General features: G+C 43.9%; 2 protein-coding genes across 3 annotated transcripts; one reads left to right on the top strand and one right to left on the bottom strand.

The window, feature by feature from the left end:
- The first annotated feature begins 2,264 nt into the window (after positions 1–2,264).
- Dbct (Dihydrolipoamide branched chain transacylase E2) lies at positions 2,265–16,313 on the top strand. 2 transcript variants are annotated; one of them, XM_076518936.1, is made up of 6 exons: positions 2,265–2,501; positions 5,670–5,794; positions 6,599–7,027; positions 10,151–10,546; positions 11,576–11,816; positions 13,100–16,313. In XM_076518936.1, exons 2-5 carry the CDS (start codon positions 5,693–5,695, stop codon positions 11,810–11,812), a joined length of 1,164 nt encoding a protein of 387 aa, XP_076375051.1. In that variant the 5' UTR covers positions 2,265–2,501; positions 5,670–5,692; the 3' UTR covers positions 11,813–11,816; positions 13,100–16,313. The 2 variants fall into 2 exon arrangements, with proteins under 2 accessions (XP_076375051.1, XP_033342958.2); XM_033487067.2 differs by having other exon boundaries at positions 6,478–7,027.
- Positions 11,983–22,316, bottom strand: Lap1 (leucine rich repeat containing protein 7 lap1). The gene is made up of 10 exons (XM_033487062.2): positions 21,136–22,316; positions 20,832–20,998; positions 20,332–20,757; positions 19,549–20,260; positions 19,097–19,287; positions 18,775–18,888; positions 18,265–18,697; positions 17,406–18,196; positions 17,262–17,333; positions 11,983–17,190 (listed from the first exon to the last, which is right to left on the bottom strand). The coding sequence occupies exons 2-10, from the start codon at positions 20,985–20,987 to the stop codon at positions 17,014–17,016; spliced, it is 3,072 nt and encodes a 1,023-aa protein (XP_033342953.1). The 5' UTR covers positions 20,988–20,998; positions 21,136–22,316; the 3' UTR covers positions 11,983–17,013.
- Positions 22,317–22,432: the final 116 nt, after the last annotated feature.

The following is a 22,432-nucleotide window of genomic DNA, read 5'->3' as shown; positions in this document are numbered from 1 at the left end:
CGGCCGAACACCGAATTATTTAACCTCGCCCCGTCCCGGCGATAATGGAATTTCTGGCCTCGTAATTTCGAATTTCGCGCCTCGCGGAACTGTCGGGTCGCCCCTCGTTAACCCCGCCCCGCGCTGGTTGCATATCCGTCGTTTCGTTTTCGAATTAATTCACGAAGCAACAATCTCATGAGAAACGTTCGAATCGCAGTCGATACAGACTGCGTTTTCGATACATTCGCGACGAAAACGAGTACACGGAGGCTCGCAAAAGTGTTCGTACACCTTTTAAAACGCAATAAATATTTTAGAACTGAATTAAATAGCTTGAATTTGTTTTTAGATGATAGAGGGACTGGTCTACTAGACGATGGCTATAAGCTTTTCCTTAATTTTGCTATTACTTGGAGCGAAGAGAAATAATTGAAAACCCTCGTTTCTTAACTTTTTTGTCCGAGCCTATAACGAAAATTTAAGAAATGCCTTTTGTAGATCTCGCTTGGGAGCGTGCTAATGGCGTCTGCCAATTAGCAGCGCTAAATAAATCTCTTTCAGAAAAATTCCACCGGCGGCACCCTCCGAGTCCATTTTATTCGGCGAATTACCGATTCAGCAGCCGCCGCGTTAAGCTCCGATTATACTTGCGAACGCCGAGTCGCCCACGAGTTATTTATAACCACGGCCAATAAATCTGGGGGTGAATTTCGGTGCCGATTTTCCACGATAGCAGCGCGACCCGAAAAGAACGTGTCGCCAAACACATTCCAGTGATTTCAGTTGCGAATTAACGTAATTAACGCGTGTCGCAGCCGGCGTCGCGTCGTCGTTGCAGCACGTGTGCATGTGCAGGCCGCCATTGTGCCGAGTTGATTTCGTATTCGGCCGCGTCTTATTACCGGACGATATAAGAATATTCATGACCCCGTATTCGGGAACGGTGGGCCAATTTTCGCGGAGGACAGGCTCCAAAAAAAAGACAGAAGAAAAAAGATGAAGAAAACGAAAACTGTTGTATAGCGAGCCGGAATGTGCTGACACGGCTCCGAGTGTATCCCATTCGGTACAGCAAACAGCGGAGTCTGCCGAAGATAGCGAGGAACACGCGGTTATCATCGTTCACCGAGCAATTCGGATTCAACAATAATCGTTATCTGTCGGCCCGCTCGCCGATTTCTATGGAAATCCGATGTGCATCGCATTTAAATAGAATTAAGGCCGAGCCGCGGCTACAGGACGGCTCAACGGAGGCTCGAGATGCGACGATCGCCGACAAAATGGCGGATCCGGGACCTGGTTGCAGCATGAAATGGCAGCGGTTCGCGGGGGACTCGAATTTGCGGAGGAAATCGTCTTATTTCGGTTACATCCTACTCGAGTTGAACGAATTCTATCCCAAATTCTGTTCCAGTCTTTTGTTGTATTTTATATTATGTATATTATAGTTGTATTTTATAAGGTTTAACAACCTTATAGAAAGCAATAAAATTCTCTTTTGTCTCCGGAATTGTCCATTTCTGTTTACAAGCTGAAGAAAGATTAGAGAGAATTTATTGTACCATTATAATTAAAAATACGCTCGAATAAAAGAGTTCGCCAACATATTTCTTATTGAAATCAGAAGCTAAGTTGTATTTCGAGTTGATTAGGTATATTTCCAGTGACGATAACGAAATCATTTGTTCTGCTACATTTTCGTAGACCGAGAAGGCAATTTTACCACTTCCTATGAAAGTATCTTCCGCCAGATAAAAATTGTCTCCACTATAATTGCAATTACGTACGCATCGATCACGCGTTCTCTGTCGAAACACAAAGCACCGGGGCCGTCGGAATCGCATAAAATCCACAGCGATCGCTTCCGCCGTTCCAAAGAAAATGAAACCGCGAATATTTGTCCGCTTTTAACAAACAAACCCCTGCTATTAACACGTTCCGTGCCACGTGTACCATCGATGGTACACGCTTGCATGTTTACTTAGTGAACTGAACAAATTGTTTACAAGAAATTTAGAACCGAAGAATCAATTTCCACTGCAAGAATGGGCGTTGATAAGTTTTTGTTACGTTGTTATGTGTACGAGAATTAATAATTGCACGTAATACATCAAGTTTTAGTAAAATATCAAAGTGTGAAGATTCGAGTAAAAAAAGCTCGGCACTGAACGTGTTAAACCGAACCTCGCGCGAGGGGTCTGCCGCAATAAGCGAACGCCGAAAGCCGAAAGAGAAGCGCGATCGCGCGGCGAGTTTCTGTTGGTTTCGTCAGTAGCTATCGCGTTGCCAGCGACAGAGAATGTTTACAGGCAGCACGGAATCGCGTTGCGTAACAGGCGAGCAACGCGCGCCGCTATCAGCGTGAAAGATAACGAGGCTAAAAGTCGTCCGCGCGGTCCGCGGTGTCTACGAGATTTTCGTCGGTCGCTGGTCCGTCGGATTTCGAAGAGGAATCGCGGGACGCCCTGTTCTCCATCATGTCGTCTCTACCTTGGCGACTCGCGGCCATCGTTCGTCTGGTAAGACAACACTAGAGCCATCCGTTTCCCGAGAGATTGCACACGTACCCCGTGGAAATTGCGGCGTGGGATCGATCGCGGGATCTCGCTTTAGCACGGCGGCTATCGCGTCGCTCTGTTTACAAGCCGCTCGAAACGTTTAAACAATCCGACGATTCTTCGCCGCGGCGCGCGATATTTTTCTGTTCACCGGCGTGGAAATGACGTTCGCGAAGAATCGCGCGCGGCGCGAGTGAAACAGTCTCGGAAACCGAATCGAACGACTCTGTTGTCTCGTTGTTTTTCGATCCACGGAAATAACGAAAATATATTGACCGGTTGGCGCTGTCGCAATCTGTTCGAGAAGCGTGCAAGCTACTGTAATCGTGTCGCATATGCTTGGTTTTCTTCGTAGTTCGTTCAATTGCAACATCTTTATGAAATATATAATTTAGTGAGTAGTGTAAATTCTTCCTAATAGTATATTATTAGAATATAGAATTATTATATTATAATTCTCTCGCTAAGATTGTGCACAAAAATGAACAGTTTGGAAAGAGGAGATGCGATTATTCTTGCTCCTATTCTTATGATTCTAGTATTTGTGAAAGATTAAATTGGGAGCTAGTTATTTTGAGTGATTAGGTGGTCCCAGTGTTGATAATAAAACCATTTATCCCGATACATTTTCGTGGACTAAGAAGGCAATTTTATCGTACAAAAGCGAGCCGAATAATCGTACCGCCTCTTCCCAAATTGTCCATTTCTATTTCCGTGCCGAGAGTCAATTAGGGAGAATTTACTATAACACCAAAATAAATGCTCTTCTTAAACCGGTTGAGGAGTCCACGTGAAACGAAACACCCTGAGACAAATTTTTGTTCGACAAGATGTCGCTCGAACGGTTCCAAGGGCAGAAAGTGCACCCTCGAAGACCAAGGTTCGACGTAAAAATCGGAAACGTAACATTTCCGCGTGTCGAAAATCACCGATCTTCGATCGTCGCGCGTGTCATAATTTGTTTCCACGAGGTTTGCCCGTCGTTTGCAAGCTCGTCCAGCTCGTTTAAAGTGGCGGCCCCGTGCCGGGGCCACCCGATCCTGCGGCGCTGGGGTGAAATTATGCGGGGCGCCGGTGGTAAAGCGATAAACAGGCGGAAATGAAATTAAGACGCGTCGATCAAACCGCCACCGGAAGCGTTCGCGTTTTCCGACCGACGGAAAAGAGATCGGATCGGCGGAATTGCACGGGTTTCGAGGGCTGCCAGCCCCTTTCTCCGCTTCCGCCGGAGCCCCCTTCGCCATCCCTTCGCCACCTTCGAATCTATTCCGTGTAGAACCAATATCCGGACGAATATTAGTTATCGCACACCCGCGTTAACAGTTTCAAAGTTTCGATGCCGATGGAATTGCTGACGGCGGCATTTGTATCGGGGACGAAGTGGCAGAGAAGGGGCGGAAGCCTTTCTGTTTAGCGATCCCGAGACCTTCGGTTATTAGTTCGTCGTCTCCCCGTGATTCCGAGTCTGCTAATGGCAACCTAATAGCCGGGCGTTTTCAACTGCCGGCGACGTTGGCAAACATATTATTAATATCGTAATAACGAAACTTTCTGTGTCGCAAAGGTCTGATTCGTTCTTGAAGCTTCGGCGATTCTATTTTCCATTTTCGATCTCGCGCGGCCGGAGACCGTTTCGACGTTAAAATTGTTGAAATCGCGACGAATCTTTCGTAGGAAATGTTCGATCAAATCGCTCAGCTCGAGCACAGATTGAAATAAAGATAGTTCGCTGTCCTGAAACTTTTATGAAGCAACCGCGTGTCAGACATCTTTAGCGCTCGGTCGGTTAATATGCAATTCGAGCGTTTCTGCAGCGTCGATGCAATTTCCAGGAATCATTTACTGTTCGACGCGTCGTTGAACAATTCGTTCAATTTGAACGAACAGTTCGTGCAATTTGAACGTTCGAAAGTTCTCGGTGGTTAAAAATTTTCGGTTAAAAAACGCGAAGCCGCCGCGCGGTATTATCGCGATTATTCGAGAGCCTAAAGTTGCGCCGCGATTATTATGTATTCGCGAGATGGAAATATCGCGATGTTAATGATCCGGTGAAAGGTCGGGTGCAATTGGATCGCGACGGGGAGAGGGATCGGTGCGACAGGTAATTTCGTTGCTGGGTACGCGGCAAAATATATTACAATTGCTGTGCTCGTAACGTGGATCTGGAATATAATAGTCGTAAAACACGATGAATTTTGTAATTGTTTAATGGCTCACCGGTGGCAGCGATTCAATTATCGGCTCCATTAAGATTAGCGCCCGTCCGAAGCTTGAGAACAAATCGTTGGTAATCGATCGACTTAATTAAGGGATCGGATTATAATTATCCGGGAGCTGTTCGCAGTACCTTGAAGTCGATTACGATCATTATTTATGCCGCTCTTTCAATCCCGGCATGCCTCTGTCACACTTCGCGCTGTCCCCGATTTCGAGATCAAATTGTCTCCCCTTTGTAGCGGCAGTCGCTGTTCCAACGTTGTAACTTCGTACAAAAGAATCGTACGATGATAAGCTTCGGCTCGTTTCAAAGCTCGAAGCTTCCATTTTCGCATGTCGGCGTTCATTTTTCACTGCGATCTTTTTTCTGCGCGACAGAAATTTCTGCTTTCAGGAAATCCTCGGTTCCCAGAAATACCATAATTTTGTGGAAATCCAGTCGCGCAGAAAAAAAATCGCAGAGAAAAATGAACGACGGTCTGCGAAAATAGAAGCTTCGAGCTTTGAAACGAGCCGAAGCTTATCATCGTACGATTCTTTCACAGGGTGTCCCAAAATGGTGGAATTTCCGGGAATGCTTCCAGGAAGTACCACTCATTTCCCGGTAATGCCATAATTTTGGGACATTCCGTAGAGCATCTTCGAAAGCGAGGAAAATTAGTTTATGCGAGTGCAATTGGATTCGCAGAAGTTTCACTAGAAAAATAATTAATTTTCCCGCTTTCGTCGGGCCTCTGGAAATCAGCTGTTCCGCATCGCCGACTTCGCCTCTGATCGATGAAGTTCTTTTCAAGGGCCCGCGAAGCGTCGATTCCTAATCGAACATTGACACGCGCGGCGTACAATTACGGAATCGAATATTCTCGGTTTTATTGCCGAGCGTGTACACAATGAAAATCCATGTTTATTTAGGGTAGGAGCGTCCGCGATCAAAAATGTCGATTTCTCCACGTAAGCGGCTTTCGATGCGGAAACGTCGTCCCCTTCAAACTATCGGATATCGGAGAAGGAATTCGAGACGTCACGATCAAAGAATGGTGAGCAAAACAATGAATTCCCCTCCAGACGTCGCAATTATGCGCTGCGATTTTCGCCGAAAAGCACGGTCCCGTACGAAGACGGCGTTTTCTGTTTCTCTTTCGAGGACCCGTCGACGGTAATAAGCGAGCGACACGCGTAAGCCGTCGCGGTTTATTATTTCTTCCGATACTTGAGACAGAATTTTCGAAAACAATGCCACTTGCCGCGAGTATCGCGAGTCGTTTAAAACTCCGACACGATGTAACTTCAAGGCAAAACTCGCCTTGCCCGGGCTCTTTCGTTTTATTCAGCTGACACAGCTCGCGAGCGCGAGCGCGAGCTTCTGTTTGCCTCGGATAATCTAGAAATAAGCTCGGCAAACTCGGCGAAAGCTAAGCGCCCGTTTAAAAGAGGAACTATTAAAACCCGTCCGTCGTACACGCACGGCGCGTAGCTTCTCTGCTCGCGAATTTTCCGATTTAAGCGAGCGCCGTTACGCGAACGCGCCGTTTGCTAAAGCAAACGCCGGTGAATCGGATGGCACAATCGCGACGAGACGCCGTCGTGCGAACTTTTCGGGCTGTTAATTGCAAGCAGTATTGTCGACGGAGGGCGGAAAGGGGGGGTTTTAGCCGGCTGTCATCCTAAATGCACCGTGAATTCGGCCGGGGCTCTGTACACGAGCGATTCGAATGCACAGGTTCGTGAAGCCGGGGGACCGGGTGTCTCAATTCGATAACATTTGCGAGGTGCAGAGCGACAAAGCGTCCGTGACGATTACCAGCCGTTACGACGGATTAATTAAGGCCTTGCACTACAAGGTGGACGAGGTGGCTCTGATAGGGGATTCGCTGCTGGACATCGAGCTGGACAACGATAACGGCCCGCACGGAAATCCACCGGCGAGTACCACGGCGGCCGTCGTCGAGGAGCCGCCGGCTGCTGCGGAAGGGAAAAATCTTGCCGGCGAGGACGGCGATCGTGAGGGACAAGGGCCGGGAAATGGGCTAGAAAAAGCTCTGGCTACTCCTGCGGTTAGGCGGATAGCCATGGAGAACAGAATCGCGTTAAAGGACGTCGTTCCCACCGGCAAAGGCGGCCGAGTACTTAAAGAGGATATATTGGCGCACTTGGAGCGAATTTCTGCTGGTTCCGCGGGAAACGCCGGCCCGGAAAAACCAGCAAATGGAAAGGCCGTGCCGATAAAGGGCTACACCAAGCATATGTGGAAAACGATGACGCGATCGCTGGTAAGTCCGCACGAGATAGCAACCACGGAAATCGTAAAGGCGAATTATGTGCCTCCGCAATGACCACTCGCAATCTCTTCTCGACCATTGCCGGGCTTTTCTCCCGCGATGTGTATGTTCGAACGCGCGCGGACCTGGTTCCCCTAGAATTTTCCTACCTTCGACCATTTTTCATGCCGGTTCCGGCATCGATCCATCATTGCTTCCCCCGTGAACAGGCTCGATAGACGGTGAAAAATCATGTTCCTGGTTTAGCTCCTCGATGTTATCGGGCAAATTAACCTTCGTATTTAACTCATTCGCGTCGTCAGCGTGATGTTTTCTCGATCGGAAGTACAGTAATTTATCCCGGAAATGCCAAATTTCGGGTGGCTGCGAATTTTCCTGTACTGATCCTGCGCCTATGCAATTTATCGCTACGACGATGCTAAGGGTGGCGGAGGAAGACGGCACAAAATGATCTGCTCGGGTAAGAAAAACCTTATAGACAGTAACAAAATTGCCTTCTCAGTCTACGAAAATTGATCAGAAGAAATGATTTCATTATCAACGCTGAAACCACCTAATCACTCGATATAACTAGCTTCTAATTTTGTCTTTTGCAAAATATTACGATCATAAAAATCTCTCAATAAGAAGTTCGTTGATGAACCCTTTTATTCGTACATTTTAATAGTACGATAAATTCTCCCTAATTTCGATTCAGCTTGTACATAAGAATGGGCAAATTGAGAATGAGAACATAGTTAATAGTTAACAATCAGACGGCTATAGGCTGAATAGGCTCGAATAATCGCGACCCAGTATTCTCGTATCTGCCGGTTTCAATTCCGACCTCCGTACATTTCTGGGAGAAATTACTGTGATTGGTCGATTCGTAAGTTCTCGCTGTTTTAATTTCGATCCGGATTTTCGTTCGATGCACCTTCGGTTTTCTCTTGTCGCGCGATTGTTCGCTTCTATTTGTTCCGCGCGAGTAATAAAATGATTCGAATAATGTAACGAGACCGCAACTGTTGGACAATTACTATACGGGGGATCGTAAGTCGAAATTAAAACCGCGCGAACTTATGGGACCGGAAAGCGTCGGCTCGTTTGTTTATCGCGAAAGAAAATAAAGGGACATCATTTCTCAGCCTGGCAACTGCAAGGTGCGCGCGCTTACTTACTACTTTGCACAGCTGTACGAAACAATTGATGACAGGGTCATTATGGTTCGTTCTCCCTTGTAACGTGAATGGATTAAGGGTGGTTCGTAAACAAGTACATAATTGCGGATACCCGATCTTCGTTGTTTCTACGAATTCGTTGCAACCGAGAAGAAATTACATCATTAGATATATCAAAGTGTTGTAATTTCGTCGAAACGGCTTAGATAATGTATCCAATTCGGACAGCTTATTTTGTTAAAACATGCCGAACCGTGTCGCTTTTGTCGCGAGAGTACGATTTATTGCACATATTATGCAACGGAATTCTCACTTCGACGAAATTCTCAGAACTCGTCGATCTCGCAGAAAAGTTCTCGCAACTCGGTGTTTCGAGTAATGTACTTTGCGTCTCGACGCGTTGGGCTGTAGGCGAAAATTTATAATGTTTTCGACAAATGGCCGCGTTTACGTTGGAACCGGATAGCCGCGTTTCGGATCACGTTCGAATATAATAGAAACGAGCGCGGTCGCTCGCGGCATTGTCCATCGCCGCTTGGCCTACGGGGTTGTTCGGTCGCGTTCGTTTACAATGGATCGTAACGATTGCCCGTAAATCCCGGATAAAAAGAATCCCGCGAATTTTTTCGCGGCATACGGCGCGGCCGTTGAAAGATGGCAACGGTGGCTGGCTGTTCGCGATATTAATAAACCGTACGTGGGACGGGACGGCCTGCATAAAATGCAGGCCACGCGTGAATTGCAAGATTAGCAGAATTTCGCGTATCGCGTCCCACGTGGCCGCAGAGCCGTTAAATAAACGACCAGTTAATCGTTGTAAAACAATGCGTGGCGAGGCGGCCGAGTTAATGACGCGGCCGAACAAACTGCTGCTGCTGCTGCTGGTGCCGCGATTAAACGACCGTGACGTAAACGGGGGTGGCAGCGGCGGCGGTGCGGCCTCTCCGCTCGGCTGTGCACCCGTTAGAACCGGGAGACGAAACAGAGGTAAAAAAAAAGAAGGAGGAAGGGAAGACGGGACGGGATCCAGGGATTTAATATCCCCCCGAGGATTTTTCGCCGGGGCTGAAATTTCGTTGCTGGGAAAACGCCGGAAGTGACGGCGAGCCGATAATGGCAGCGGCCGACGTTGACACGACCGATACCGATCGATTCGAATTTCCGCGTGAACGTTGCCGCCGCGCGGCGAACGCGATTAAAGCGTTCCAAAAGGCACCCCCCGCCCTCCCCGCCGGTTACTTTTAATGTCCAAATATGCTGGCCGTATTTTCTCTCGCTAATTGCGCCCGCCGCGCAAACGTTCCGATCCCAGAAGTACACACTGATTTACCCCGCTCGCAGCGGTTTTCCGAAACAAGTTGTGCCACTTTGCGAAATTCGGGCACAGGTTTTAGGAAAGGTTTTTTTTAGGAAAGAAGATTTTGGGTCAGGCCACGGCGACGTGACCCGACACCCTCGACACCTTTTTCCCATGATTTTTCACCCTCGCTCTCAATTATTTCCTAAGAGGAAAGGACGAACGTGCATTGTAACTCTGACTCCCGAAGAAAAGTAGCAGATCAAATAACAATTCAACCTTATGTCCTACCATCACGTTAAACCTACGTTTGTTTAAACCTCCTATTAACAATCGCCTATCTGGAATAATTAGATTCACATTTATCGCATGCTAACGTTTAATCTAATGGTCGGGTATCGATAAACAAAGAAATAAAATTTTACTTCGGTTTAAGGGAAATTAATTTGGTTATTATTAACTTAGTATTAATTACTATAATATAATCATAATATATATAATATATAATATAATTATTATATATTAATTATTATATAATTTAATTATTAATTATGAACTGAATTAACTTAATTAATAATTCTGTTTGTATGTTATAAACTCTGTTCTCTACCACCCCCATTCTGTTGCCACCATGCACATACACGCAACTATTCGCAGAGCATCCCGCACTTCGTGTACAGCGACGAGTGCACCGTCAATAAATTAATGGCCTACCGTAATGAAGTGAAGGACAATCTGAAGGAGCAAGGCGTCGCTCTAAGCCTGATGCCGTTTTTCATCAAAGCGGCATCCAGGGCGTTGGAGAAGGTGCCCCAGCTGAACGCCTGGCTGGACGAGGATGTCCAAGAGTTGCGTGTCCTCGGGGGCCACAACATTGGCGTAGCAATGGACACTCCGGAGGGCCTCGTTGTTCCGAATATCAAGAACGTGCAAAACCTGAGCATTTTGGAGATCGCGAGAGAGTTGAACAGGTTGCAGGAGCTGGGCAGGAAGTCCTCCATTCCCTTGATCGACCTGACCGACACCACCTTCTCGCTCTCCAACATCGGCGTGGTAAGTGATTTTTCTCTCCTCTCTCTCCCTCTGCCTCTCTCGCTCGCTCTCTGTCGGGTTAAGCGATCTCGATTGGCTGAACGGTCAAATTGAATCTCGAGATCGCTTTAAATTTAATTCGACCCGTTGACGGAGAAAATATTTGCGCTCCTCGCGCTTCCTCTGTATACATGTGTACATGCATACAGTTGCGTGGATGTGCGGGCAAGGGCCGAGAGATTTCCCGCCGCGCCGTGAAACACAATTACGTAATTCGTTAATTTCGCACGCGATTCCCCCGATATTCGGCACAAACTGAATTAATCGCGAGGGGGGGAAAAAAAAACTGTTTTTCACCGGGCCGGTCCGGCGCGCCGAGATTTAATTGACCGGCCGTGCTTTGCGGTCCCAATTGCTTCTGGCAACAGTTCACGCCGTGTGATAATTTGACACATCGCGATAACATCGTGTTGAACAACGTTTCGACCGAACTGTTAGCGAAAGCGAAGGATGATCGATGCGCGGCTAGTCGAATCGACGGTTATACGCCAATGTGTCCGCGCTTTTCTAACGGAAGCCTCGTTACATCGTATTCTTAACAGCTTCTCTATTAATTTAACCGACTCGAAATTTCGATTTCACTGCAACAACATCCAATAGACAGGCATTCCCAAATGCAGTTGCGAAACGCGAAGTCATTTAAGAATTAAATTTAATTTAATTTAATTACTGGTGCAGTAAATTCTCCCTAATTTTCCTACAGCTTGTAAACAAAATAATTATTCGATTATAAAAACGAGTCGCAAGGGCTTGAATAATCGTATCTCCTCTCCCCAAATTGTCCAGTTTAGTTTACAAAGCGAAGGAAAATTAGGGAGAATTTGCTGTATGGAAATTTCAATTAAATAAATCACGGAAACAGAGCTTTCGAAAATAATAATCTTTGAAATCACGTGAAAATCCACCGTCCACTGCACCAGCCCATGAATTTACAATACGTTAAAGGGGAATCCTATTCGCCGATTTGTTTTCAATTATGGCACTTCGCAGGTCGGTGGCACGTACACGAAACCGGTGATCCTGCCGCCGCAGATCGTGATCGGCGCGTTCGGTAAAGTACAGAAACTACCGCGATTCGACGAGGAAGGGAACATTATAGCTGCGAGCATAATCTCGGTAAGCTGGGCGGCCGACCATCGAGTCGTGGACGGCGTTACCATGGCGAGATACTCGAATCTATGGAAGCACTATGTCGAGAACCCCTCGTTCCTGTTAATTGGAGCATGATCAGGTATACAACGCATGGAGAAACATGCTTCGTTTCTTCTTTTTCTTTTTTCTTTTCTCCCGAACGTTTATTAGCACTTTCATACCACGCGGATGTACGCTAAGTCGGATGATTGTTGGATCAAGGACGTTGTTAATCGCTGGATGCGAGAAAAAAGTACGACGCAACGTTTCCTTTTTTTTTTTGTACGTAAATATTAATTTATTTATTGCTGCACAACCAACTAGGACTTTGTTTTTTTCATAAAGATAAAATATCTTGTTTTTTGTCATTTTTATCTGTTTGCTTGTATGTTCACTAACATATTCAAAGTGTTACAACTTGTAATGGTAGTTATTAATTATATATATATATATATTTTTTTATATATATATATATACGATGACCAGTCGAACTGTGAGCATTTTTGTACATTAAATCTATTACACATTGTTCATACAAATTATGCTAGGAGAATATATATATGTATTTATATATATACATATATATATACAAAAAAATATGTCAAGGAAGTGGTTGTACTGATTAGTATCCTTTGTGCATTGATTGCTCTTCTCGTGAGAAGTGTGGAGAAGGGGGAGAGGGGGGGAGGGGGCGGATAGACACAGATTTTCTCTACGGGAATATTCTGAGCGTAGATTGGAGAAAAGAGAAACAAAGTCTAATCATCGGAATTCACGCATGTTGAAACGATAAAAAGATGTTCATAATGAGTACGACCACTTATCGGTATTTACGTATCTCGTAACTCTTTATATACGTATATATACACGGTTTTATAATAATTGTATCCCATGTACTCAGTCACACCCGTGCTCCCACGCAATCATTCCATTCCCTTAAATGCCACATAAATATTTACTCAAAAAGTAGTCAGTCTGTTTAGTAGTTAGAGTAGTAGAAAAGATTGTATATATATGTTCGCATGGTCCAAAATTTTGTATGATAATCAAGTTGCCTTTCGGAGAAACGAGAACCGAAATCCTCGAACGATACTAACGATGTGGCGGATTATTGCTACTTAATTGCTCGACTAAATTATCCCTCCCCCCCCCCCTCCGGTGATCGTTCGCAACAACAATGTTAGAATTCTATTCGCGTGTCGGCCGGCAAATTACCGGCCCGATAGATCCTGCGATATCAAAGCACTTTAACGAGAAGCAATTCCATTTAAAATTAATTCCCCAATTACCGAAACCGGCGATGAACTGTTAATATTTGACACGTTTCGTTAACGATTCGCTATCACCACCGAAAGCCTGCTAATATTTCTTTTTCTTTTCAAGAAACCCCCAATGATGTTGAATGTTGATCTCGAAGCAAGTTAATAGACCTCAGAGACAACTTTTGTTAGTTTACAAATGAAATTGCCATCGTCGCAGAATTATCAACAAAATCTTCGGCTGTTCCGTATTCTATTAAACGCTATCGATTAATCTAATCGAACGTAAGATTGCGACTTGTTAAGAAAAATCTGTATAACTTTTAGTTGTCGTATAAATATTTTATAAATATTTTAGTTTGTAAGGACAAATACTAATAAAAGAATTCACATACAAACGAAGATAAAATTGAAAAATAATATAAAAATTTCGCTGCTTTCTCTCGTTCTCAACATTATCGAGGTTTCGATCCCCCGAAATTCTGTTTCGCATAATCCGCCACCGGACAAACTATCTGGCATAAAAAAGAAACGATATCGACTACGAATAAATGCAGGTTCCCGGTTTCGACGGACGAACGAGAGAGAACCTCGTCCCTATCGCAGCTCTCTTAATCGAAAGAAAATGGAAACCCTACGGATAGAGAGAGAGAGAGAGAGAGATAGAGAAGAGAGAGTATCGATAGAAACACAGACGTGATCGAGCGGGGGCTTGTCCCCGCCCTCAATCATACTATACTTATCTCTCGCGCGCGCGAATATGACTAGGTGTATATAGATTATTATTGGTAATGTAGTTAGTCCAAGAGTGTAAATGCAAAGCTGCTTTCGTCGGATAAAGCTACGCGTATACTCGTCGAGAGTGAAGAAAGAAACCAAAGATTTGAAAAGAAAAAGAAAAAAAAAACGAAAAAGCGAAAGGAAAGCAACGGTGCATCCTACGTCATTCTCGAGCATCGTCAGGTTTTCGCTTTTGAATATCGGACAACAACAGCTTAAACTTAGAAGTCCCCGGATCGTGTATAACTCTCACTAAGAATACCTCATCAATCGAGTATATTAGTCGTTTAAAGATTTTACAAAATACGCAAGCAAAAAGTCAGGATAAAAAATAATTCTTTTTTTCTTCTTCTTTTTGCTTCTTCCGCGCCGCTCGTTTGGAAAATATATATCGCCGCGCACTCGCGTGCCTAAGACATATGTACGCGTATGTGTGTGAAATGTGTGTGCCGCGACACCCCCATAGACAGCGAGCGGGTCTCTGTGGGCTTTTTGTTTTGTAACTTGAAGGAAGTCTTTCTGAAAATATACATTTTCCGCCGTGATTCTCAATTCTGGAAAATCCAAGCCTCGTCACGGTCCCGGAGGAAGAAAACGACGCATGCTGGACGATCCCGAGGCTCGGAGAATTGTAGAATATCGTGTATAGAGTAACTCTTACTCACTAGCATATACTTATTACATAATTATATATATGTACACGTAGATTTGAAATCATGCTCAACAGACACACACTCATAAATACGCCGCCTCCGTCGCTACCGCAACTTTTAACTGGTAATACGTTATTTCAACATTAACACAGAGGTTTGTGTGTGTGTGTATGTGTGTGCGCGCGTGTGTGCGTGTGTGCTTAAATAGATATCTAACGAAACAAACAAACATTCGAATGTCCTGAAAGAGACAGTCTAAGAAACAACGGAAAACAAGAACTGTTCTCTTCTAATCTGTGGAAACGGAATAGTGTAGTTTAATTAATGCTGCGGTTGTCCATGCAGCTGACAAGAGTTCTCAGTGACCGCGGATATTGTTTATGCGAAATAATATCTTTATGCGTACACGTTACAAGAAAAGACAATGAAATGGAGATTTGCTTTCTCCGTTAATAATTATCATTATTCGTCGAACAACGTGCTCGTTATGTTTACACGCTTACAATGCATTTCTATTGTTTTATATTTCGCATGCTCATTTTTCATACAAATCCATGAAATCCGCAGTCCGATTATCGAATTTGGATAGAATCTTAAATAGACAAATCGTAAGAAATCTTGGGAGCTGAAGTCCAACGAACATCCGCAGTTTGAACGAGAAGAATGCGCCTAACAGTTTCCTATGCGAGGTAAAGTGCAGTATTACGATCTTCTTGTAAAAGTACGCATACCGATTCGAACCGGTGTATTCGTCCAGGCGAATCGTTTTCCGCATGGTGCTTACACATCGTCGTTTACAACCTTTCTAAAACATCGATCTCACAGCTCTACGCCATTTACGTGTGCGAATAACTTTCATTCCGCCTGTTGCCGATCCACTAACATAGAAAAGTAGCGTTCGCTTTTCCTTTTATCTTACGATAACTGTCGCCGAGAGAACAGTTTCCTCTACGAGGTACATACACTTTTGTTCCTTTAACATACGAGTGAATTCGAGTATCATAATGATTCACAACCACAACGAGACGACGATACGTCTCTCTCGTCGAAAATACTAACATCCGGAGGAGGAAAGAAGAGAAACATAATGAAAGAAAGAAAGAAAGAAAAAAAAAACTCATAAAATAAACTTTTCCTTTAGCCATCATTAAAATATAAAACGTATCACGAATCCATGGCAAGCAAAACGAGCATAAAATTGCCTAGTCGTCCAATAAAAACGAAACGAGCCGAATTACGGCACATAGAAGAATACTTTTGTCTCCGCATCGTACCGAATGCCGTCTTATAAAATAATACATATTATTTAAAACAAAGAAATAGAGCTCACTCATCGTAATGTTTGTGCAAATTTAAGATAGAAAACATTTCAACGCATCCGAAAAATATATATATATATATATATGTATTCGTATATATAAAAAAAGAAAAAGTCTGCAAAAATCCCATCCAACTATCAAAGATAATGTCGCATATAACGTGCAGGGTGACTCGCGAAAATAGGACATCCGAACGACTCTATTTAAATTGCCTAAATTGTCACCGAAAAGATTTTGTTCGGAATTATTCGAAGATCGTCGATATTTTCTTGAATATTGTATTTTTAGTTTTATAGTGTCGTCTAAAAACACATCGACGGTCTTCGAACGACCTCGAGAATCAGGTGTGACCCATATTTGAACTTTTGTCTTGACCAGTGTCTTTGATCTTTCACTCGAACAGGGACATTCGGGTGTCCTATTTCTCACGATTGACCCGGCAAATCTACGATATATATATATGTATTCACAATATATACTCTCTATATATGTGTGTATATATATATATATATACATATACATAGATTCACTTTAATATAATTACTTTGCATGTATACGATTAATAAATAGTAATTTGTTTCTGGCACATTGTCAGCTCTCCATGCAGGAGAACAAGCGAGTCCACACGAATACAACCAACACCATAAAACAACATAATGCATATGTTCACGGGGTCAGTGATTATTTCATTGTCACCCTGGGTATTAGGGGTTTGAACTTATCTAAACTGTTCGCTAAATAGCCACTACCTTACGCTATCCATATGAATTGGCCCGTGAAGAAATATTCTCTTAAAAATAACTCTCTTGTACATCACAATGTTCAAACCTCTTTCGCCTCCGATAATTGTGCAGGGGACCATGCTCCTAGTCTACTGTATACCCTAACGAATTGTCGACTGCCGCTTATTGTTACTCATTCCCTTAAACACGACGTGTTTGTATCGTATGTCTGTGTGTATGTATGTATGTATGTGTACTTAGGTGTATATATTTATGCGAATCGCGTACGACCACTGGAAGCCAAACATTTTGTTTCATCTGTGAACTGCCCACTCTCACCTTTGGTAACGCTGCCTCAGTCGTACAAATCAGTCGCTCGACAGTGTCGGAGAGAGAGCACTACCAACGTTGTTTGCAAACAAGCGAACCAAGCAAGAGTCCTCTTCATCGCCGATCTTCCTCCGTGTCGATTAATCGTAACAAAACGAAAATACAAGATAAAAGGGCTTACGTAAATCAGTCAGGAATCGCGGGAGTCGATGCTGATCAACCGATAGTCTGGCGTCATTGGTGGCGGCTGATCATCATCGACACAACGGCACCGGTCGCTCGAAGAACAGCCACGGCGTTGTTGTGATCGGACTTTGTGAAATCTATACCGTCCACCTCCAGAATCTTATCTCCAGGTCGAAGAGTGCCTTGAGCAGGCCCGTCAGGGTTCACTTTGGTCACTATAATTCCCTGAAGGGGCAAAGAACGATGTTAGTCGACGGGTCACGAGATCCTCTTTCAAGAGAGGTTGTAAGACTCACGGTTTCCGCGCCTGCAACACCGCCAGCTATGCTAAAACCGAGGCCCGGGTTCTTTCTAACTTGAACAGGCAACTGCAAAATTAGCAATTGATTATCTCTCGGCGTGATTAACTTCGCGAATTTCTTGTATTGCGAATTACGTACTACGTTAGCATTTCTATGGGGGCCAAACATCCACTTGAACCTCGGTCTCCTGTCCAAATTGACCAACTCGCTCAAAGACTTGTTGTTCAGCAGGACCGGCGTGCTTCGGCCGGAATTAGTCTCGTTCTTCAGACTCGTAGGACTGTTTGCGTCCGACATTTCATTGGGTACGCTCTTCAACGGACCATCCTGACAATCCAAACCTGGATTTCCAATTAAATTCGAATTCATGGTGTTCAGCGACGACAGATTGTCGCAGGACGCGTTATTGTTCGATACGGTCCCGTTCATTATTTTTTTCGGTCGATCACCGAACTTCGGTTGCATGGAGAGCGGACTTCTGTACTTCTTGCCCGTTACAGGTGACGTGGGGATACTCGAGGAATTCAGCATCTTCAAACTCTCGTAGTCCTCTGTGGAAGAGTTCATGCACTTGTTGGACAAGTCGCTGTTGTTGGGCGCGGGATTCGCGGAGTCTAGGTGCTTCGTTTTCAAGATCGGGATCCTGCTCGGCTTCAACGATCGGTCGCCCTCAAAGGATTGCTCCTGGTCACTCGGTTCGGTCAACAGATTCGTCTGATCGGGAGTGGAATCTGTTTTCCCATTGCTGATGGCCACGTCCGAGCCATCCGTGTTGGACGAGAACTTCTCGTTGCACAGACGCACGTATTCCTCCGCTTTGAACGACTCGTCGTTTCCATCATAGTTCTGAGTTTCCTGAGACACCTTCAGATTTGATATGTTAACGTCCGTTTGCGGGGAGACGATCATTGGAGAGTCCGATTGACCAGCTGAAATCAAAGTAGGGATATTTTTGGAAACCGTTTTAGACTAGCATCGCAAGTAAACGAAAACATACATTGATTTAACTGTTGGAAAAGTGCTGCTTTCTTGGAGAACGCAGCAGCGATATGATAAGGCGGTGGCACAGGGGGAATTTCGTTCAATTTTGGCGCTTGTATGTGCATCTGATCGCCGTTGTTACTGCCTACGGCGAACTTCTCCGATTCCACGATTTTTGCTGTGTTCGCTTTCGAGTATTCGTCCGGTTTCCACGTCGAGTTCACGTAATCCGCCACTGTCGGGGGCTTTGATAAATACTCCGATGTCGGGTTACGGATATACTTTGCTTCTCGGATGTCTGGACTCTTCTCCTTTGCGAGCACTGTCTTGTTTGCCTCGTCCGATGATTCCTCTGACACTGACTGCTCCGTTCCGATATCCGTAGGGCTCGCGCTCTTGTATCCTTTTGATGTGTTGCGATCGACAGGTGAGAGTGAAGCATGTGAACCCTGAAGAATAAACATATAAGCAGGCAAGAAGGCAATAAGCGTTGCCTTTCTATTACATAATTCTTTTTGATCAATACCTTATTAAAGAAACTTTGTGAGAAACAGGTCCCAGTTTTTGAGGCAAGATCCAGAGTAGTAGTAGCTTTTGCAATAATAGCTTCTTTGATCATTGTCTCCTGTTCTAAATGCATCTGGAAGTGTCAATCGCCAATTGTTTCGTATCGCTCTATCTTTGTGTAAACATAAGGCAGAAATAAATAAAATAAAAATATAGATACCAACTTAAAGTCATCGAGATCTTATGATGTCACTTTCCTACGTTTTTAGAGTTACGCAAGTAACTGTTCGACTTTCGAACGAGAACAGTTGAGTGGATTATTGTTGAACGACGACACTTACTCTTTGATCGTGAGCTGATTGATGTTGCAAATTACGGGCATGCCTAGCAAGGTTGCGCAGCTCTTTAGGGTAGGGTGTTGGTGCTCGATGGAGTTGTCTAGGGATCTCGGATTCTACCTCAGCAGCAAAACATATTCTCTTTCCGGTACCAACAATCGAACTCGAAATTAGTCCTACAGCCGGCGGTATTTCTACAAATATAAAATCGTGTCTTACTAAGAACACAGGCATACTGTGAAAACTATGAAAACTATTAACAATCTCAAGGAATATAGCTCGTATTTTTCTGAATATTATACTTTACCATTTCATTCTTCATCTTCCTCCTCATTTTCGACTAGCGGCAATAATATATTACACATAGATGTTAAATACGCGTTTATAAAATTAAATTCAAGATATATTGGACACGCTACATAGTTATTAGTTATTTAGAATTTAATGATACTCACGCTCAAGTTCCTGCCGCGGATTCTGCGGTAGCATGAAACAGCTCAAGACCATCATATCCTCCTCGCAATTGAACTCCTGTTGCAGTGGCACCAGTGGTTGACTTTGATTGTCGCTCAGCCATAACGCTTTCAAGTTATTCAAGTTTAACATAGAAACAGGCAAATATTTAATGCAATTGTTCACGAGATTGAGTACTCTTAACGAGGACAAATGACCCAACTCTGGCGGGACCCGGGTCAGATAATTTGATCGCAATGAAAGCAACGATAACGAGGTGCAGCTTCCGATCTCTGGCGGAAGGCATCTCAAGCAGTTATTGTCAGCGTTCAAACAGTGCAGTTTCCGTAGAAGACCTATCGACGATGGTAGATACTCAAGAAAGTTCTTAGTAACTATAAGCTCCTCTAAGTTCGACATTTGTCCGATGTCGTTTGGCAGTGCACTCAATTGATTGCGATCGACTTTGAGGGTCACGATTGTTCGCAGATAGCACAGGGAATTCGGTAACTGATAAATCTCATTGGAAGAAAGATGCATAATCGAAATATCTCTCCAGCCTTCTATCTCCGATGGGAGCACGTGGATCGTGTTCATCGTGCAATCGAAATGATTCAAACGGTACAGTTGATTGATGTTGACTGGTATACGCTTGATATCATTCCCGTCTATCCACAGCTCGGTGAGATTGATTAGATCCCCAACAACCTCAGGCTGAAAAAGCGCAATTAATTAATAGATAATAGAAGTACCTATTATCTGTCATAGATAAAAGGAGAACATACCAATTCAGTGAAGTCATTGTTGCCAATATCAAGTCTTTGCAAGTTTACCAGACGACTCATGCTCTTTGGTAATGTCACCATGTTATTAACCCTAAGCTCCAGAGTTCTGAGAGCCGAGAGTCTCCCGAAATTAGCTGGCAAATATTCTATATATGCATCGTTTATATATAATTCCCGCAACTCAACGATGTGCGTAATAGCATCGGGAAAACGTTCGAAAGGATTAACACTGATATCTATGGAACGAAGATTTTTACATTCTTTTATACTGTCTGGTAGTTCTTTAATACTATTTTTACTGAGGTCTAGATATTCAAGGTTGATTAACGATGCTATGGCGGGTGGTAACGTGGTGACTTCATTATCGCTAAGGGATAGTACTCGTAACTCATGGCACTGAAACAGTGGCCTTGGAAGATCCTTTATCTGGAAAAATGTTTGTCGTTAGTATATTCAACGAACATCATTAAAAAAAGCAAATTAATGGCATTGATATTTACTCTATTACAGTCCAGACAAAGCTTTTCCAATGTTCTTTCATAAATGAACACGTCAGGTGGTACATCATAAAGATTATAGTGGCTCAAGTTCAACTCGTAGATATCTTCTTCTTGTGCTCTCAGACATGCAGCGCACTGCCACCAAGCACTACCCATTTCATGTATAACTGTAAAACAATTTTTATCACAACTAACGAAAATGAATCTAAGATGTACACGGTGCTTTATAAATATGCATGCAACGCGGAGAACAATGAAATTCAATTTACATACGAATCTTCTAAAGAGGAAAGAAGGATGATACCTATAATACTTCAACAACGATTCCCTAAGAGCATCGATATATGTATGGCAAGCAGACAGGTCCGAACAGTGCGAGACTCTCTAAAGACTATTGTTCCATGTGATCCTCGGGAATCATTCGGCAATCAGTGCGTCGACGTTCCGTTTCTTTCGTGCCGGCTTCGCCAGGATCGTCTCCAGCCGCATCATCGCGGAACACCACGAAAAGCGACTCACTATCTTCTCGTTCTGAATCAGTATCGAGAATGGATCGCACAGCTTGCGACGATGTACCGATCGACACCGAGTAGATGTCAAGAGGTGCAGGTTATTCGATAGATTTCTTCAAGGACTTCTTTCATGGGCATATCTCACTATTCACTCATCAATTACGATCGTCCTCGTTGTTATCCTAACGACGACCGATCACAAACGGCAACCGGGCGATGTAACTGTTCCCGACACATTTATCGAACAAACGTACAGAACCCTATTATTCATTGAAAGAAAAACCTTCAAAGAAACGTAATGGCCCGTTCATAATGCTGCGTCGATGAATTTTCACGGTATCTTGCTTCACGATATATTTCGAGGCTGACAGATCGTGCGAAACTTGTGCGGAAAATATAGAGCTCCAGTTTAATGAACCGTTATTGAGTTGTCTTGGTGTAGCATGGTGTAGCAGCCTGAATCGATCACAGCCAGATTTTTATCGTGTAAAAACGAGCCAATTCTATGCCAGGGTGCACCGTTGTTGGCAACTTTAAGCCGAGAGGGGGATATATATCCCTACTCGGTTCTATACATAGTGATGCTTGAACGAAATTTGCCCAACTTTGCCTGCTTTGTCTATGTGTTTGTTAGGCTTACGAACTAAATATCTGTAATATCCTTTTTAATATCCTTAGTTTCGTATATTTTTTCAGCATTCCAAACTAAATAATAAAGTTTAAGTTAAGCCAGAGAATTTGAATTAATCGTACCTGAACGGTAGTTGAGAAGCACTGAAGAAATCCAACTGTAAATGATGGTGGGGGGAAGGGGAATACAATTTGGCCAGGCATAGAGTACACCAAGAGGAGAAACTCCCGCGTTTTTCAAAAACCAGTGCGCTTACGTACACGCTTTGTGGGTCACCATGCGCGTAGATGATCAAATATTCGGACAATTCAAAATTGTAAACGCGATTGTTAAGAGAATCATTGAGCTGTATATTTTCCGCACTTTTATTATTTATTATTACCGCACTTCTCGGTGGTTCGAATATAGTCGTAATTTCCAACGTTTCAAATGTCGCCACATTTCCTTCTTCATTTAGT

Source organism: Megalopta genalis, chromosome 2, assembly GCF_051020955.1.
Source record: "Megalopta genalis isolate 19385.01 chromosome 2, iyMegGena1_principal, whole genome shotgun sequence".
Lineage (NCBI taxonomy): Eukaryota > Metazoa > Arthropoda > Insecta > Hymenoptera > Halictidae > Megalopta > Megalopta genalis.
This window is presented reverse-complemented; position numbering and strand designations above follow the sequence as displayed.